The sequence below is a fragment of the Morus notabilis genome, unplaced genomic scaffold, assembly GCF_000414095.1.
Source record: "Morus notabilis unplaced genomic scaffold, ASM41409v2 Scaffold99, whole genome shotgun sequence".
NCBI classification, from domain to species: domain Eukaryota; kingdom Viridiplantae; phylum Streptophyta; class Magnoliopsida; order Rosales; family Moraceae; genus Morus; species Morus notabilis.
In genome coordinates this window covers 1,474,818-1,493,096 of record NW_010362482.1, presented here as the reverse complement: position 1 = coordinate 1,493,096, position 18,279 = coordinate 1,474,818, and the positions used below count along the sequence as shown (strand labels likewise).

General features: G+C 33.6%; 2 protein-coding genes across 2 annotated transcripts; one reads left to right on the top strand and one right to left on the bottom strand.

The window, feature by feature from the left end:
- Positions 1 to 8,211: 8,211 nt before the first annotated feature.
- On the top strand, positions 8,212 to 11,290 carry LOC21410367 (type 2 DNA topoisomerase 6 subunit B-like; the record flags this gene model as incomplete). The annotated part of the gene is made up of 11 exons (XM_024168134.1): positions 8,212 to 8,326; positions 8,464 to 8,547; positions 8,629 to 8,655; positions 8,878 to 8,986; positions 9,078 to 9,153; positions 9,409 to 9,429; positions 9,552 to 9,748; positions 10,043 to 10,187; positions 10,376 to 10,583; positions 10,683 to 10,804; positions 10,943 to 11,290. Coding segments are annotated over 11 exons (1,407 nt in total), but the record flags the coding sequence as incomplete, so codon positions are not given.
- Positions 11,291 to 12,240: 950 nt separating this feature from the next.
- On the bottom strand, positions 12,241 to 14,612 carry LOC21410366 (galactinol synthase 1). Its single transcript, XM_010102144.2, has 4 exons — positions 14,088 to 14,612; positions 13,527 to 13,847; positions 12,911 to 13,045; positions 12,241 to 12,779 (listed from the first exon to the last, which is right to left on the bottom strand). The coding sequence occupies exons 1-4, from the start codon at positions 14,424 to 14,426 to the stop codon at positions 12,561 to 12,563; spliced, it is 1,014 nt and encodes a 337-aa protein (XP_010100446.1). The 5' UTR covers positions 14,427 to 14,612; the 3' UTR covers positions 12,241 to 12,560.
- Between the last annotated feature and the right edge of the window lie 3,667 nt (positions 14,613 to 18,279).

Here is an 18,279-nt window from a genome sequence, read left to right as displayed (position 1 = left end):
ATAATTTTTTTTATTATATATTATATTATACTATATTGTAATATATAACTATTATATAATATATTTTAATTATATTATAATATTGAAGGGCAATTATAGAATAAAATGAAAAAAGAACTTAGAATGGTCATTCCACTCATATGAGGAAGGAATGATGATTCACTCAAAATGGGTGAATGACCCATTCCTTTGAATGATCATTCATTTCTTATAAATCCAACCAAACATCAAATTAGAATTTCATTTCATTCTATTTCATTCCTTTCCACCCAACCAAACACACCCTCAATTTGTAACTAATTATCTTTTTTTTTTCCTAAATCATTTTTAATATAAATTCTACTTAAATTTTAGAAATTGTTCGTTAATGTTAATGTCAAAAACCAAAACGGTAAAAAAAAACATAAATAAAAAACTAATATGTCATAATTAAAAATTCAGGGATCAAAATGCCTCTAAACTCAAAATTGAGAGACTAAGAGCCCGTTTAGTTCGCTAATTCGAGTTTTTAATTCGAGTTAAGATGTGACTTTATGTGAGAGCTTTTTACAGTAACAAAATAATTAGATGTGATTATTTATGAGAACTTTTTACTGTAATAAAACTCGAATCAGTGAAATGAGTATGGCCTAATAATACCAATAACCCTAAAATAAAATCAAAAGCAACTTACAAGAAAGCGCTAGCACCTTGAGCAAAGGGGTTTTTTGTGACGGTGGCTAGGCGTGGTAGAGGGATGGGCGAGGAGTGAGGGTGCCAATAACTTGGGTAGGGATGCACGTTGAACTTGGTGGTTTGCAAGGTTAGTTGATGACCTAGACAGGTCTAGTGCATCGAGGTGGACGAGGTGCGGGGCTAGAAAGTGATACGGATGAGATAAGGGAGCGCAAGATAGGATGATGATCTCAAGGCGCAAGGTTAAGTGATCATCTCTTTTTTTTTTGACTTTTTATGTTACAATCTCATAGCGATAGACGATATTGCATGTTTTTTTTTTCTGTTAGATCTGGTTAAAATTAGATTGAAAACAAAACCATGCACAATAGATAATTAGCTCTCTTGATAGTGATTCTTTCACCTTTCAGATTATACCTTTGAAATCTCTCCTTCTTAACTTAGTATTTAGGTATTTGGAGAATGATGATGAAAAATATGGGTTATGGGTTTTTGGGGAGAGAGGAGGAAGACGATAGGTTTCCAATTTTCACTTTAGTTTTATGAGTTCTGTTTTTTTATTTTCTTATTATTTTGATTTATATCTTTATTTATAAAATATTTTTTAATTAGCTTTTTAAAAATTAATTTAGCTTAAATTAGTTATAAGGATATAAAAGCACATTTTTATTTTGTATCCAAATAAGACTCATCATACTATTAAAAAAAAACTCATGATATCTTGTTCTTTTCACAACTCAAGTTAAGAATTTTAGTTGTGTATGTGAGAGAAATACACTATAATAAAAAAATTAATTTTAAATTTTTGTGAGAAAAAATACTGTAATAATAAAACTTGAGTTGTGAAAAGATCACAGTATCATTTTAAATTATTAAAAATTAAATAATATTAAAATTTCTATTCTTAAAAAAAAAAATTTCCTCATTTTTTTCCTCTCTTCGACACAAGAGCATTGCACTGCACCTATCCCCTCTCTCTTTCCCCCAGCCCCACTGAGAGTGCCAGAGAGGCAGAGAACTTTGTTTGATTGGTTTGTGTAATGGCTGGCTATTCACATGATTGTCACACAATTCTAGCTTTTGAAGTCAACAAGTTTAGTTGCCTTTTGTTGAATTGACTGTCTACTTAGTGCTTATCCCCTTCACATTTCACCAAGGCAACTTGCGTTACCTTCTTGTCATCCTTTTTTTTTTTTTTTTTTGGAGCGATCTTAATCGTTTTTTTTTTTATTTTTGTATTTGCGTTACCTATTTACTTATTTAAATAAAATCAATCCATTATTTCAAAAAAAGTTGTGGAAAAAACTATTGCATTTTCATAAGTTTGTTTTGGACAATTGTATTAAGCAAATACTATGCTATTGGCTAAAACATATTTGTTGTTTCTATTATCATATCTTAATAGTAGTATTTTCACTATTTATCTATCATGTTATTTAAATTTGATAATCTAATTAGATGAGCATGAACTAAATGCTAAAAACACAAATAATTAATAAGGTATTAAATTTAATTGGATGGACAATTAATGAGAGTGAGAAATAAGACATTATGCATCGAGTTTTAAAAAACAACTCGAGTCTAGTCATTGATTAGGGAAACATTCTAGTCAATTGGATTATAATGGTTATGGTGATGTTTAACCACTAGAGTCTATTTGATATTTTTTTAAATGTGATGATGAACATGAAATAATGGGACACTATCTTGTTGACACCATAAATGTACTTTTTCATTATTGAGAAAAAAATGCTAACATCACTCTTTCTGTCATTTTTTATCACTATCTTCATTTATTGTTTGACGTGTAAACTCCACTAATAATAATAATACTAATATATTATTATTTAAATAAAAAATGAGCTAATAAAATTCACATGTCAAATAATAAATATAAAAGTGACAAAGAGAGTGATAAAAAATGTGATACAAGGAGAGAAAATTGACACATTTCAAATTCATTTATCGTGCAAGTACTGAACTTTCTTTTTCAGAAATGCAAGGGGAGCATGTTTCACGAGAGCCACGGGGACAAGAGACTTTGAGCTAACTCACATTAGTGAATAATTTAAATTTAGCTCTTTTTTTTTTTTGGTTGACTTCTAGTAGACTTGCGGTACAAAAAGTACGACCATTTCATAAAGAGAAGAAAAAAAAAACTAAAACAGACCAATAGTGTTTTGGTCACGTTCAACTCTTGTACACATTTTGAAGGAATCCATGTCTATTGTCAAATTTTTCTATCATGTGCGTTGTCCTTCTAAATAAATTTTGATACCACACAAAATGTTCAATTATTTCAATTAAATTAGTAAATTTAAATGATGTAACATATTACATATACTTAGTGAATGGACCATTAATAAGATAAAAAAGTACAGACAATAGATGTGGACTCATTCTAAAAAATAATGTTACGTATTACTATTAATGATTATTATTATATTTTTAATTAGTTATAACTTCACGTATCAACAATCAAATTACCTACATTTAAGGATGATAACAGGATATTGTAAGTCATATTTGTCAATTTTTAACTGGTTAAAAAAAATAACTTTGATGTTTAATTATTATGGGTAATGGCTAGAACAATGTTACGGGGAACCACTATTGTTAAACATTATTGAGACATTTGGTTCATGGGTTCAGCACCATAATTCATGATTTTGATTTTTAAAATTTAAATTTTTAATGAGAAAAAAACATTGTAGAGAATTAAAAATCATAATTCAGAACCAAGAACGAACCCTTAAAACAAACATCTCATACAATTAATAAATAATGGACCCCATATTATTTTATAATATATTTTTTTATTAGTGTATAGTGCTTAACACAATCAATTCCTTAACATTATTCTAGTAATTAGTATTTTTCCACTTTAAAGAGTTGGCATCTCTAAGACGGTGCCAATGACTTTAAAATTGATCATTGATTTAATGCCACAAGAATAATTGGTGGCGAACTTGTAACGCCAATGTATCTCTTTTAGTTGGCATTTTTTCCCCCCTTTTTGGCTGAGAATCTCTTTTAGTTGACACTTCAATCAATAATAACAAGCCAAATTGAAGGAGACCTTTGCTTTAGTTGACACTTCAATCAATAAGTAACATGCCAAATTGAAGGAGTCAGACCTTTTTGACACTTCAATCAATAAATAGCATGCCAAATTGAAGGAGACAGACCTTTGCGAATGTAAGTCTAAACTTTGTACGTTAAAGCCATGTTTGTTAGTTTATATTATATTGCATTATGTTCCCTTATTTTTTAAACAATTATAGGCCTCGGTATGACTCTTGTTGATACCTAAAATTTTACAAAGTATCGGTCCGGTCCAGATCTAGTAAATACAACTTTAGATATGGTACGTGGACCCAAGCCATGTCTCGGGGACTTCTATGTGGGCCGTGGTTTGGCATGCCAAAGAATGTGACCGGACCCATTTTATCCAACCCAATTAGATCCTTGGTCCACTTGGATTGGTCCTGGGTCTATGAGGAAATTAGGATAACGTGGGTTATGAAGGAATTTAGACGAGGTAAAACCAATTATCCAAACGGAGAGATTCGACTCCGTTACCCACTTAGGGACCTCCTCCATAAACTGGTCACATTCCTCTCCCACATCATATGCTCAGTGGGAGATCCCCATCAGAAATTCTTCACTATCTTGGAGCCGAAGCCGCAACGAGTGTCGCCTTCGGATACCGTCATCCGGGTTTTGCCTACCTCAGCCGGGGCCAATCTCATCCTCTCGGCCACCATTGACGCCAGGAAGTGCCCTCAGCAGGTTTTTGACCACGTCAGTCGACAAGAACACAGTCATCCCGAACCAAAAGGGGCCACGAGTCCTCTACCTTCCACGTCGATAGGCCCTCACCAAAAGAGCGCCAACATTTCGTGACTCCACTAGGGAAGCTAAACTAGGGCTTCCGAATGGCTCCTACCAAGAATAAGAATATGAAGACTGCACTCGATGGGGACTCACAGAGAACGGAGATGTCTATCTCGAACCACGAGGTCGGCGCCTCCGATGGAGCCGAGGCTTCAACTGATGGGCTCACGGAAATAATCCGCAAAATGGCTCGATACCCTTATGCACAAGGTGGCTGAATTGAAGAGTGCTCTTACTCAACAAAACGCCCGGCCCACGCCGACGGCCGAAGCTGCACAACAGGAAGCCTTGGTTTTTGAAGAACTAAGGATTCAAGCACAGGCGAAAGTCAGGGAGGACTTTCTAACCCACACAGATGTGGTCTCCCTTCTTGAGAAGCACCTCTATAATACCTCTCCCGAAGACCTGGATTTTGTCCATAGACCTCCTTATTCTCCCGAAGTGTGTCGCAAGCCGTACCCCAAGGGATACGAAACTCTGAGGTTCTCCCTTTTTGACGGCAGAAAAAGGAATCCCAAAGAACACATCAGCCGCTTCTTAGATATGCTTGGACAGTACTCCAGCGATAAGGATCTGAGAGTTTTCAAAATCACTCACTAATCGAGCCTATACTTGGTACACGACCCTGGCTCCGGGGTCTGTTCGATCATGGGAAGAAATGGCGAGTCGATTCTGTCGGAAGTATTTTCAGAACAAAGAAATGATCACAACCATCACGTTTAGTAACACTCGGCACAACAAGGGGAACACCTCGTAAATTACGCCTATTGCTCCCGAGACCTTGCGTTGGACTGCTACGACGGAAGTGGCGGTCGACCGAACCCGGCCGGCTTACAGCCCTACACCACATGTCATTTTTGTTTATTTAAGTAACTTAACATGGTATAAAAAGTTTGATATTAGAATTTTTTTTAAATAATAAGTTTATCCTTCTTAATTTTTATTAAATACAATTTAAAACATTATTAACCAAAATGTTAAATGAAATCAACCTTAAAAAATGAAAAACTCTTAAAATAGTAAAGTATTTCTTTCATTCGAATATTTATTTGAGTATTTTTTAAAATAATTAAATCATATCTAAAATGACAGTTTTAATATAAATTAGAAAGTATAATTATGACATTAAAAAATTTAACTGCTTTAGGGGCTGTTTTAGGTCCGTTTTTATAAACACAATAGATGTTTTGAGTATTTACATAATAAGAGGGGCAAAAGTAGTATCTTCACAAAACACAGTGGATATTTTTCCTTTAACTTTTAAAACCGAGTAAGAACGTGTGAAATAAAAAGAAAAAAAAGAAAAAAAAGTTTAAATATGGAAAATCACATCTTAAAGTGGTACAATATTTAAAGACATATTAAAAAAATTAAAGGTTAAATTTGGAAAATCATACTTTAAACGAGGTTTTTAAAGAGCGATAATTAAAGAGAATAATCTTTTTAAGATTGCATATTTGTCCATTTTATGGTTATTAAGATAATATTTTTTTGATTATATCATATTTTATATGGGTGGTTATTTATTTATATAATGAATTTTAGGGGTGGTTAACAAAGGATATAAATATTATTACATGTTAATTACAAATTTATGTGCAAATATCACAATTTGTGGACATTCTTTTTTCACTTATATTGAAATGAACACATGTCATTAACTCTGTAAAATAATTACAGTAAACAATAAATTTTAAAATTATTTAAAGTAAATAATAATTTACTATGTAAATAAAAATTTATTTATGACTAAAAAAAAGAGACTTTTATATGAATTTTTTTTAGGTAAAAAGTTAAAAATTTTTTTTTTTTTTTTTTTTTTTTTTTTTCAACGTTAATAACGACTTTTTCAGCACCTAAACCTCAAAAAGTAACACTTAAAAAGAGAAAGGAGACATGAAACGTGAGGTAATCTTACGACTAGTAAAAAAGAGACTTTTATATGAATTTATTTTTTTTTAGGACTAGTAAAAAGTTTTGTTTCATGTTAATAACGATTTCTTTTACCAAACCTCAAAATGTGACACTTAAAGTCCTATTTATTTTACCGATTCGAGTTTAGAATTTAAATTTTATTATAATAAAAAGCTCTTAAAAATAGTCACATCTAACTTTTTTACTATAATAAAAAATTCTCATATAAAATTAAATTTCAACTCAAATTAAAAATTTAATCAGCCAACTAAACATATCCTTTAAAAAAAGAGAAAGGAGAGTGACGCTGGCCTGTTATCCTTCCAGTGCCGAGAGCGGTCTAGGGGCCGCGATACCCGGGCCTTCTCCCAGGTCACAGGCCCAACTCTCAGCTTGGTTCGGGCAAGCCAGAAGTTAGCCACAGGAGGTCCGGCCCAATGGGCTAAACCAATGTCCCACCACCTTGAAGCCCCACTTGGGCTACAGGCCCTCGTTACTGAGCCTGGCAATCAGGCTCGTCATTTCGTGGCAATATAAACGACTGATTTTTCTTGTTATCTAGCAATGTCGTTTAATTCCACGCACCTCTCATACTATGTAACTGGGAAGGCCGGTTTAAGTGCTTCAAGATGCACATTTCGTATGCCAATGTAAATCTTTCTTGCTCATTTTGAAAACTTATAATCTGGAATTCTTACGGAAACTCAAATGAAAGTATACAAAATCAAATCTGCTTGATTATATTTTTAATTGAATTAGACATGGCGACCACCTTCTGGACATTGTTAAGTGAGATCTTTGATGGATAAAAGTGAACTTTAATTTTGTATCTATTAAGAAGGTGAGCTCGAGTTTTTTATCGTTAGATTCAACTCATAATGTAAATTTTAGGAAATGGGTGAGACGTATTGTTGCTACCTACTTGTGATTGATTCTAGTTTTTGCTTGAGTTAGATTCAATTAGTAATGTATATTATCGTTTTCTTATGTCGTCGTTTTATGATATAATATCGTTTACTATTCAATTCTCGCTATTAATAAGGTGCTATCATTTCTTATTTCTTGCCGTTTTTCCATATTTTATTGTTATTTTGTCAAAAGCTGTAGTTTTCATCCGGAGATGTCGTTCATATGTAATTTTCAAAGCAATTGATATATGATGTCGTTTTTTCTATTTCTTGTCGCTAGTTTTCACTTTATCATTACGTTAATCATTGTTCACAAGTTATTGCTATTTTTTAATTAAAAAAACAGTAACATCATTTTTTTATTATTCTTTATATTTATTATTTGATATGTGAACTCTACAATCTCATTTTCAGTTTAAATAATAATATATCATATTAATAAAATATAAACGTTAAATAATTAATACGGAGAGTGTTAGAAAAAATGATATTAATATTTTCTCTATTTTTTAGATATAACTTTATGGAAATCCAAACGGGCCCCAAGTCTTCAAAAGCACCCGAAGGGGTGTTCATTAACTTGGGCTCAAAATTCCAAATAGACCCCTTTAAAAGGCACAAATTACATTTGGAAAACGCGGGAGTTTCATTTCGTCCTTACTATTATCATCCTCAAGAACACTCTGAAATGACTTTCAATTCGATTCACGAGCTCTCTCTACATGTGAGCCCTTCAACCTCCAGAAAGATCTTTCGTAATTCGATTTTTCAGTTTCGAATTTCAATCACAATTTCTTGTTTGTGAATTCATCTATTATTGCAGTTGATTTCCTCTGCGTTTCAAAGATGCCGAGTCTCCGAAGACCTTTGCAGATTATCGATCATCCTCAGATTCTCTCCAGCTTCCGATCCACATTTAGTTCAAATTTCAAGTAAATTTTCTCACTTATGCTTCGAATTTTCATTTAGGTTTTTTTTTTTTTTTTTTTTTTTTTTTTTTTTTTTTTTTTGTGTGGATCGAACGTTCTCTCTATTGAACCGAAATTTCTGTTGGATTTAATTCGAGCAGTATCGGATACGGGGATCGGAAGCTGTTTGGAGGAGTTTCAGAACATCATGCTTTCTATGGAAGCTTTCGGATCTGCAGATTGGGGTAAGTAATCCGGTTTCTGATATTTAAATTCGTGTTCGACGATATATTTGTTTCTTTTTGACGTGCATCGTTTTTGTGTAGATGGAGTGCTTTCTGTCACAACAACAAGTGAGTATCATTTATCCGCCCTAAGTTGTTTTTTTTGATAATTTGGAAGTGAATTTTTAAGGTTAAAATTATCTGTTTGTTTTTGGGATTATTATTACATGAAGTGTCTGCTGTGATCTGTTCAACTTTATCAAAGAATTGGATAAAATGCTGGAAATTGGTACAGTAGATTGACCATGAACAAGGCTTGAAGGTTGAAATGAAAGAATGTGGAAATTGCAGGTATTTCTGACAATGAGATACATAATTACATGGTAAACACGAAAGAATGTGTTTCTGCAAGAAGGTTGACAAGGCTACCTTCGAAACCCAAAAATGGGGTGAAATTCAGGCATGCGAATTGCTTCACTTTCAAGTTTTATTTTGGATATCTTTAGGGAATTTGGAGTTATGATTGCTTCATAGCTTATTTTGTTTTGTAGTGGGACCGAAGTGTGTCTGTCAGTTGTTAAAATCGAGGATGTCTTGGTGGGAGAGATTAAGCGCTTCTTTCAAAAGGTCAAACGTGTCTCTATGAACCTTCTACATTTTGCTTTATCAATTTGCAATAGTGTGGAATTTTGTTTTTTTGAATATGGATCAGATGTTCTGTCATGCTATGATCAAGTATCTGGAAACAAAATTTTGATAATGCTTGATTAGAAAGGCTTAAAATCGATTACTTGTTAACTTTTGGCGATGCATCGTACCCTTTTATATTCTACAGCATTTGGATTTTCCTGATTACTGAGTATGTTTTCTATTGTTTTGCAGATGCTCATTCTAAAGATCCCTGTAAGTTCTACTTGCAACTTATCGGTTTTGCACATAAAAGACATTGAGCAACCTTGCATTTTCAATGTGCCATAAAAGAGATAACGCATTCTGTGCACGGTTTTTTAATCATTTTGCTCCAGAATATTGCAACTGAATTGGTGGTTGAGCGTGGAGATACTCCTGGATCAAGAGAAGAATTTCATTTCTTAGCAAATGAATTCAATCCCTTACCTTTCTCATCCTCACATTTTGAACGTCTCAAGTCAGGCCTTGAAGATTATGTTTTGAAGCATGGAAATGTATTAATTAAACAGTGCTACTCATGCTGCCTGAGTTTGTAAGTTCATAAACGATTCATGCTGTAGCAAATGCATACTATCCGTTTCCTGTTTATCCTTTCGTCTCAAGTTTCACTTGTTTAGGAGTTAGTAGGGTAGATCAGAGAATTGCAGCTTCAATCTCTTTTGTGTTAATGATTCAAAATCTTGATGAAGAGGTTGACAGTTTGCGTTTCTGTGTGATTGTTTTTGTATTCATACTAGTGTTGTGCTCAATGCTATTTATTATTAGAGGCTTAAAAGCTTTTATATATACATTTGGCGTGTGTTAACTAGTTTTTAACCTCTTTTAGGGAGAATCTCAAGGTCGGGAGTGGAACTGCATGCCGCGTGGAAAACCATAGGAATACGGGACTGGTGATGGAAGCAGTGATTGTAATAAGTGAGATATCAAAGCAAATCACTACTTGCTTTAGAGCATGCGGTGCTAAAACAGAGGTATATTGACGTTGACCCATTTACTTCTTCTAAATTTCTACCGCAATAAATTTTGAAGAGATGGGACACGTCTATTATAACTTTAGGTTGATTAGTGCAATACTTGTACTCGTTTGATGCAGTCCTTTTCCCCTCTTTCCCCCCTCCATATTGGTTTAACTTGAATAATACAACCGATTTCATTGCAGGTTTTGTACTTCAGAGATTTCTCAGCTAGTCCAATATCTCAGTCGTCTCTGAAGGCACTAACAAGCATTGACTGGAGAAGTTACGGGTTGACCTTAGGAAGTGTTGAGAATCAAGATGGCAATGTTTTCTTAGAGTGGGACAACTTGCCAACTCATGCCCATATAGATATTGTCCTCCATCTATACAATGAGCAATATCCAGCATTGTGTCATACCCTCAAGTTCTTCTTATTGTAAGCTTTATTGCTTGCATATATTATGTTTCGTGTCAATATACGTATTCCTTGACTTGATTCCAAGGTCATAGCACCATCAACAAGGTTAAAGAATCAACTTGATCATAATCTTACTAAAAAAGCAGTTAAACTTGCTTTGGATGATTTGAGAGACAGACATGCTGGAGTTCTTTTAAGTGCCCATGCTGTCAAGGTAATACTTCTTAGTCTCACCTACTAGAGACAAAGTGGGTGTTGTTTCTCTAGAATTATTCATGAACCTTGCATTTCCTTAGAAACTTCTTGTTCTAGGCATGCAGCTGGTTTTGAAAATGGTGGCCTTCATTTTCAGATTCGCAGTTATGCTCCCGACCTGGCGAAAACGATTGCTGGCCTAATCTTGTCCTCCAACGACTCGGATTTCCAACAAAAATGCTTCTCTCTTCTTGGCGTGCAGTCTCAAGGAGTTGCGGGTGAAACCATTGAAGATTGCATCAAGGAAAAGATCAATTCAGTGATAGAAATCAATGACAAAAAGCCCCAGAGAAGCAAAGATGCCGCTTCTTTTCTTTTTGAAGACGAATGCTTTCAGGAGCCAGAGCTACAAGATGAGGAATATGAAGGTACGAATGCTTTTAGCCCCATGGATATTTAATTGATTGATTGATTCTCGGTGTCATGCGTTTAGTTAAAGTTCTGAGGCTTCGCAAACCGACATGTTCTCACTTTCAAACTGTCAAAAAATATCTTAAAGTTTTGGATGGTCTAGAGACTCTAGAATGTTATTTCTTTTTCTTTTCTTCTTTTTCTCCTTGAAGAAGAAAAACTGTCATACATAAACCATGGGTTACTTCATTCTGTAACGCTAATTGAGTGAACCTCAAGTGAGTGAGCTGCGAAGAAAAGGACAATAAACCTCAAAAAGTAAAAGATGTGTTTTTTTTGGTCTTTTTCTAACAAAATCCATTCGTATCAATTGATTGGTCGGCATTATATAATGAGTATTGCGATATATATTATGCTTAGTACTCAGGGGGAAAAAAAAAATTGAAAAGGTCAAACTCTCTGAAGTACAGATTGCCCTTGTAGTTTGTACTTTATACGAGCCTTTGACGATGGAGATTATGATATGAGTGTTGATTGATCCTGAACGTCCAATCAGTGGAACCATTTGGAATCCAGACCTGCTGATGTTGGCAAAATTGTCCAGACCCCATTTAAGGATGCCACGTATATGGTAGGACTCTTTTTAGCCATACAATGAACAAAGAGAATTCTATTGTCAATCAGCCAATCTTATTGGCCTATTGGGTTTGTCCTGTTACACCACTTGCCACTTGGTAATGACTTTAGCAAAGATTAAAGTGATTCTTTCACGTTAACGCAAAATTAATTATTTTGTTATGAGGACCAAAAATAAATAAAAAAAATAAAAAAGTTCAATCACTATATAATATTCTTCGTAGTCATGTCATCGCTTAACAACTAGCTGCCAGTTTGTGGAAATTTCTCCCGGTTTCTCTTTCAGCTTCGATCATTTTCATTTTGTGCCAATTTCAATTTGGTATAGAAAAACTGATAATGAGAATTTATTTATATTCTAAGAAATAAATATTTGTATTGTAGAATTGAAGATTATACTGTGCCACATACTTCAAAGATATACATTTAGCATATGCATGTCGCTACGAAGTTCCCCATACACATTTTTGTAACATAATATATATTTAGTTTTCTTTTACTGAATGCTAGGGATATATTTGTAAAGTCACAACACACTCCAACAAAAGGAAAAACTGTAACAAGGAATCTATACGAGTATCTTTCACCAACTTCAACAACTAAGGAAACGAGGCCAAACAGCCTGAAAGAGTTTATATTGAAACACTAGGGAAAAAGGGGGGACAAAAAAAAAAGTGGGTGAAGCACACCAATTTGGAACAGTACTTAAGTCTCTTCAGCAGTACTTTTCAAGCAGCAGAAGGCGCAGGAATATAGGATATCCTTGGCTCAGGCATGGAAGCCATGATCGATGGCCTCGAGAAAGTTTCGTCCTCTGAAACCGGATTTTCCGCCTTGAAGTCTAGGGACTCGTCGTTGTATACGTCCCACCATTTTGCAACCAACATCTTGATGTCCTCTCTGTCCATGTTCACTTCTTTGCCTGTGTACCTCCATGGTTTTGATCCCTGTTTGTTATACATGGCCGAGAGAGAGAGAGAGAGAGAAGCTGGTTAATGATCAAAAGGAAAGAGAACAAAAAAAAAAAAAAAAAACTAAAAAGAGATGACCCCAAGATGTAAAGTGACTGTATACTTACAGCAGCACAATAGTGGACCACCTTTACTTTGTCTAGCTCGACGTTCTCTGGGTGTCGCCATAGGTTGGCCAGAACCAGGTTGTATACGAGAGGGATGGGCTTGTAGACGTTTTGGAAGAACATGTTCAAGAAATCCTGTATGTCATGCACACACAAATAATTAAGATATGTACCCAAAAAACCCACTTGCAAATGGGATTTAACGAGTCAAGATTTGTTTCGAAATGATAATTATGTCAGCTCTTCATTCTTAATTTTTCCTATACAACATATTCGATCAGTCATTATCACAGTAAATTTATTCACTTTATTCTAACAATAAACAAATGGATATCCTTTACGCATGCTTAAAGGGTATACTTGTGTTTATGTTGCTTTTTAAATAAATTAGGATAATAATCTTGATAAATATCTCTTAAAAATATATGAGTCAAGATTTTTACCCATTACTCTTGATTCATAACCTTTTTAATCAAATAATTATACTAATAAAAGAGTATTTATTAAGAGTAAAAGGTAAAAGTCTAAATTCATACACTCTCAAAGGTGAATTCTCTATTTTTTCAATAAAAATTAAGGTTAGCATGAGCAAAAATAATGTCAAATGGGCTCTTACTTGCTCAGCAAAGGGCGTTGGTGGAGTGATTTCGAGGGTTTGAAGAAGGTTCTGGTAGGTCAACGGGTTAGGCTCGAAAACAAACATGCCGGCGTTGAAGTACAAGGGAGGAGGAGAACCCATCTCGGCGGGCCACGTCACCTTATCGGGGCATTGTTGGCAATACCCAATTTTGTACTGAGGAGAGTGGTTCCATGTTTTCTCACAGAAGCAGTCCATCACCGCGTAGAAGAGCCCATCAGGGGTGTCAAACAGATGATCTATGTTGTCGTACACTTGGATGTCCGCATCCAAATATATCATCTTGCTATACTCCTCAAACTGCCCGGCAACACATACATAAAACCATGCACATATAATCGTAAGACAAAAGTTAAATATTAATCCAAGCAATATTACATATCACCACTATTCATATATATATATATATGTACACATATATAATTTTAACCAATCATAAATTCACATGTCAAATTATATTTCACAAGGCTAAACCCTATTTGTTAATTAGCTCTAGTTACAGGGAAGAAAACTTTTTTTTTTTTTTTCAATTTTACTTACATTCCAAATGCGGAGCTTAGAGTAGTTGATGACATAGTAAGCCATCGCAAACTGAATCTGGTTCTCAGGAGGATAAATCGGCACAATCTCACGGACGATGCAACCTTGAGACCTTAAAATCTGACGGTGTTGCTCAGGCACATCAGGCAACATTGCAACCACAAGAGGGTAAGCACTCTTCACTTTCCTCAGACCCTTGGCCAATCCCACCACCCCTTTAACGTAATCGCCGTCACCGGCTAAAAACGTTACGTAGGCCCTTTTGGAGTAGCCACCATTATTGAGCTGAGGAGATACCTTATTGCCTGTAAACACATCTACAGGCACTTCTGGGGCCATTTTCTTGTATATATATGTGTGTGTGCTAATTTTTTTTTGTGTGCTTTAAAGAAAGGTCTATATATATGATCTCTTTAATTTGGTGATATTTGAAAAGTTTTTTTATAATAGAGGCCAAGAAGGATTTGGTTTTGAGGAGTGTAAGGAAAGTAGGATTAGCAACGCTGAGGAAGCCACTCTGCTAACCTTTTTGCTCCTCATGAGTCCTTGGCTTCTCATAAAGCCTTAAATAGACCTCAAATGAGGAATTAAATTCAGGAGAAATGAACCCAAAATGAAACCCAGATGCAAATTAGTCACCTTTTATTATTATTTTTTCGTATTTTATTTGGAGAAATTCCGTGTAGTACAAAAAAAAAAAAAAAAAAAAAAAAAAAAACTCTTAACACAGATTTGAATTGTTAGATCATTATCAAACTTTTTTAAATTTTCTTTTTTTTTTTTTCAGAAAATTGATAGATTTTGATTGTCATCCAACACTTTAACATAGTATTGCACTTCCTGTTAAAAAATATTCTTAATTTTATTTTGGTTCAAGTCCACGGACGTATTAAGGAAATAAATTAGAACAAGAAAACGAATGAACAGCGTTTCTTGTTCAACCCACCATTCGTCTACACAGCCTTATCATCAAGATGGATGGCTGAGATTAAGATGAGTGAAGTCATAGTCATTAATATATATATATATATATATATATATATTGATGCAGCTATATATTTTGTATAATTTCTTACCAGGAATTTAAGAAACGTAAAGGAACCAAGTGGAAGTCATTTATCTTTTCCTTTGAGAATATTTATAAATAGTCGAAGTCGGTCCAAGTGGGGCCTTGATTTATAAGTGAGAAAAGTATTAGAGGTTGGATGCTAAAATTTTAAGGAAGTGTTATTATTCTTAATTAGTTGGAGATGGTTTTTGTTCAGCGTTCTACCTCCATTGCTCAAATCCACTAGGGAGAGAAAGATACAACTCAACAATAATTAAACATTTTCCAGCAAAAAAACGATATATATATAATAATTAAATCTTCTCCCCCCAGAACTCTAGAAAGAAAGGTATACTCTTGAATGCAAATAATTACACGAGGAAAGCTTTGGTGTCATTGTTTTTGCTTTTCTGTTTAAAGTACAAGAATTATAAACAAAATGATTTGCTAATAAGGTACAAGAATGCCATTATTTTTCTTGGCCGTGATATATGTCGCGATAAGAATGTTTCTTTGGATACATAAACGTTAATGATCAAACGTGTGAATAATAGTAAATGGATCAGTTTCTACGTACTCTCATAAATGTCGTTTAGTTTTACATTCTCCGACTTGGTTATTGTGTTCTATTTATGTAGTACATGTACGTGAATTCTAGTACGTATGCTTCGCAAGTTTGCATGCCGCTAATTGTGGCATGTTGTGGAATTACTTTGACGGTGTTCTCAAGCAAAGTTGTAATTGATTGAAAGCACTCTTACGAATCACGAACGGGGAGAATATTTACTACATATTACCTTTGTGATTTATTACTTTTTTTTTTTTTTTTCTCTATGAGTAAGCTTTGTGATTTTGATTGTTGTCCTTTTTCTTTTCCCTTTTTGGGCTTCTGAACTTTAGTACCTCAAACTATAAGTAATATGCTGGCTTTACACCATCCCTCCAATATATAGCTAGTGGGTTAATCACTTTTTCAGCTTGACTTCTTCGTTAAAAAAAAAAAAAAAAAAAAAAAAAATTGGGATGGTCAAAAATTAAAACAGGCAAAAGAACAAAAAAGTGAGTGGGTTAATTACTTTTTCAGCTTAACTTCTTCGTTAAAAAAAAAAAAAAAAAAAAAAATTGGGATGGTCAAAAATTAAAACAGGCAAAAGAATACAAGAAAGTGCGCACATGATTTTCTTATGCATATGGAACTAGATATGGAGGGTATTTTAAAAGAGCCAAAGATTAATTTCTTATGCAGCTCGATCGAATTTGTTCTTATTTGCGGAGCTAAGTTCATGTCGACTGGAAAGAGTACATCAAGAAATCCTCCTTATTCTTCGTAGTAGAAATAATGGTTTGACTGTTTTTTTTGTTGTGATGAATTATTTATCTTATCCATCTCGATAATTTTTATAAAACCTCAAATTGTAATATTTGTTTTAGCTAGATGAAATACCCATTTTTATTTTTAAAAAAAAAGTAAAACTTTTATTAAACAAAGATGTATAAAAAAAAAAAAGAAGAAAAGGATCGTTCTCATTATTTAAGTCTCCTTTTATAAAAGGAATATTATCTTAGCTTGCATTGGCATAAAGATTAATATCATCTATGATTCAAGATTAAGCAAGCAAAATTGGTGATGGTCAAATCGAACGTGAATATAGCAGCGGGGATTATGTCGCACGAAAAAAGGGATAAAATATCATATATTTGCGTCATGACTAGTGCACAAACTTTTTGGACACGTGAACAAAAATTAATTAATTTCTATAAAACATACACAACTTTGAAAACTCTCCTAGAAGTATTTGTTAATTTGCTTGGTTGGTTTTAGATAAGGTAATTCATTTTTTTTGCTTGACTAACTTTGGTTGGTTCAAATATTAAAGCAGCTGAGATAAGTTCTATTACAGATTAATTTGACTTAAATAACCACCTGAAAAAAAAATTTAAATTATAAGCAATAGTGAAAATACTAGTGTTTTAGAAGTCGTTATTATTGTTCTATGGCGGGGGCCATCACAAGTTAGAGCCAAAATTAATAAAAGTTTGTATAATATTTTACGTTTTCTTAATTTTGCACACCTCAAAAGGGGAAAATTTTTCTCAAAAGAAAAAAAAGGGGGGGAAAATGTTTCCTCGGTTGAACTTGAAGGATATACATGGCCTAGAATATCATACGTATATCTAAAATCTCTTAACACATGGCAAGGGGGAAAAAAAAAAAACAGATTTATTAAGGTCTCATTTACATGGCAAGAGAGGACTTGAATCTGTTTCTACAAAATTAAACGAGAGAGAGAAAAAAAAATTTTACATTATCCGTTCTTTATATATGGAAGAATAGATTACATTATCACTTCACACAAGCTTTTCAAATACATAAAAATATTATTGTAGCAATTTGCGACTACATCACTTTTCTCTCTCTTTTTTTTTCTTCAAACTAGTTAAAATAAAAAATAAATTTATTAAGGTCTCATTTAGAAAAATTTTAAAAATATATAATAGAACAAAAAGTATAAGAATGAAAAAAAAAGAAAATGTATAATAGGGAAAAGAAATAGTAATGTAAAAAGGGTAGACAAGAAAAAGGGGAAAAGTTATTTGTTTATTAAGGTTCATTTTATAGGCGTTAGAAGATTTGGGTCAGGAGACAATAAAGATAAGGAACCCAAAAAAAAAAAGAAAAAGAAAAGCACATACTTTAGCATATATGGAGCTATCTTGTTGTGCTTTAGTTCAGCATAAATCTGCTGAGATTTTTGTTCTTTATAGATTATTGGTATATATAAATTTTTACTTGAGAATCTATTATTACCAAAACGACATGGCCACTAAGCTGACAGAACCAACACTTTCTGGACCAAAATTCCTTTTGTGGCCAATCAGATTTCCAAGTGAACTAGGCATGTTTTTCCACTTTTATATTTGTACATTTTAGAATTGGATATTCTTTGCGAGTATGTACAAGACTATACATGTGGCATTAATACGGACAAGTGACAAAACAGAATGCAGGGATCAGTCCTTCTGCCTAAATATTTTCCCCTTGCGTGTGAATAACGTTTTCCCTTTTTGTGCTAACCGAACTTTGCACGTGTAAACGTTATTTTGGCTTCAGTTGGCTGAATTTTGATTGACAGTTTTTATGGG

Bases quoted from the DNA above. Each gene is read 5' to 3' on its own strand.
- LOC21410366 (XM_010102144.2), bottom strand. From the start codon at position 14,426: ATGGCCCCAGAAGTGCCTGTAGATGTGTTTACAGGCAATAAGGTATCT. The intron at 13,046-13,526 runs GTAAGAGCCCAT...CATGACATACAG, and splicing joins CAACGCCCTTTGCTGAGCAA to GATTTCTTGAACATGTTCTT. The intron at 12,780-12,910 runs GTAAGTATACAG...TATAACAAACAG, and splicing joins TGGTCCACTATTGTGCTGCT to GGATCAAAACCATGGAGGTA.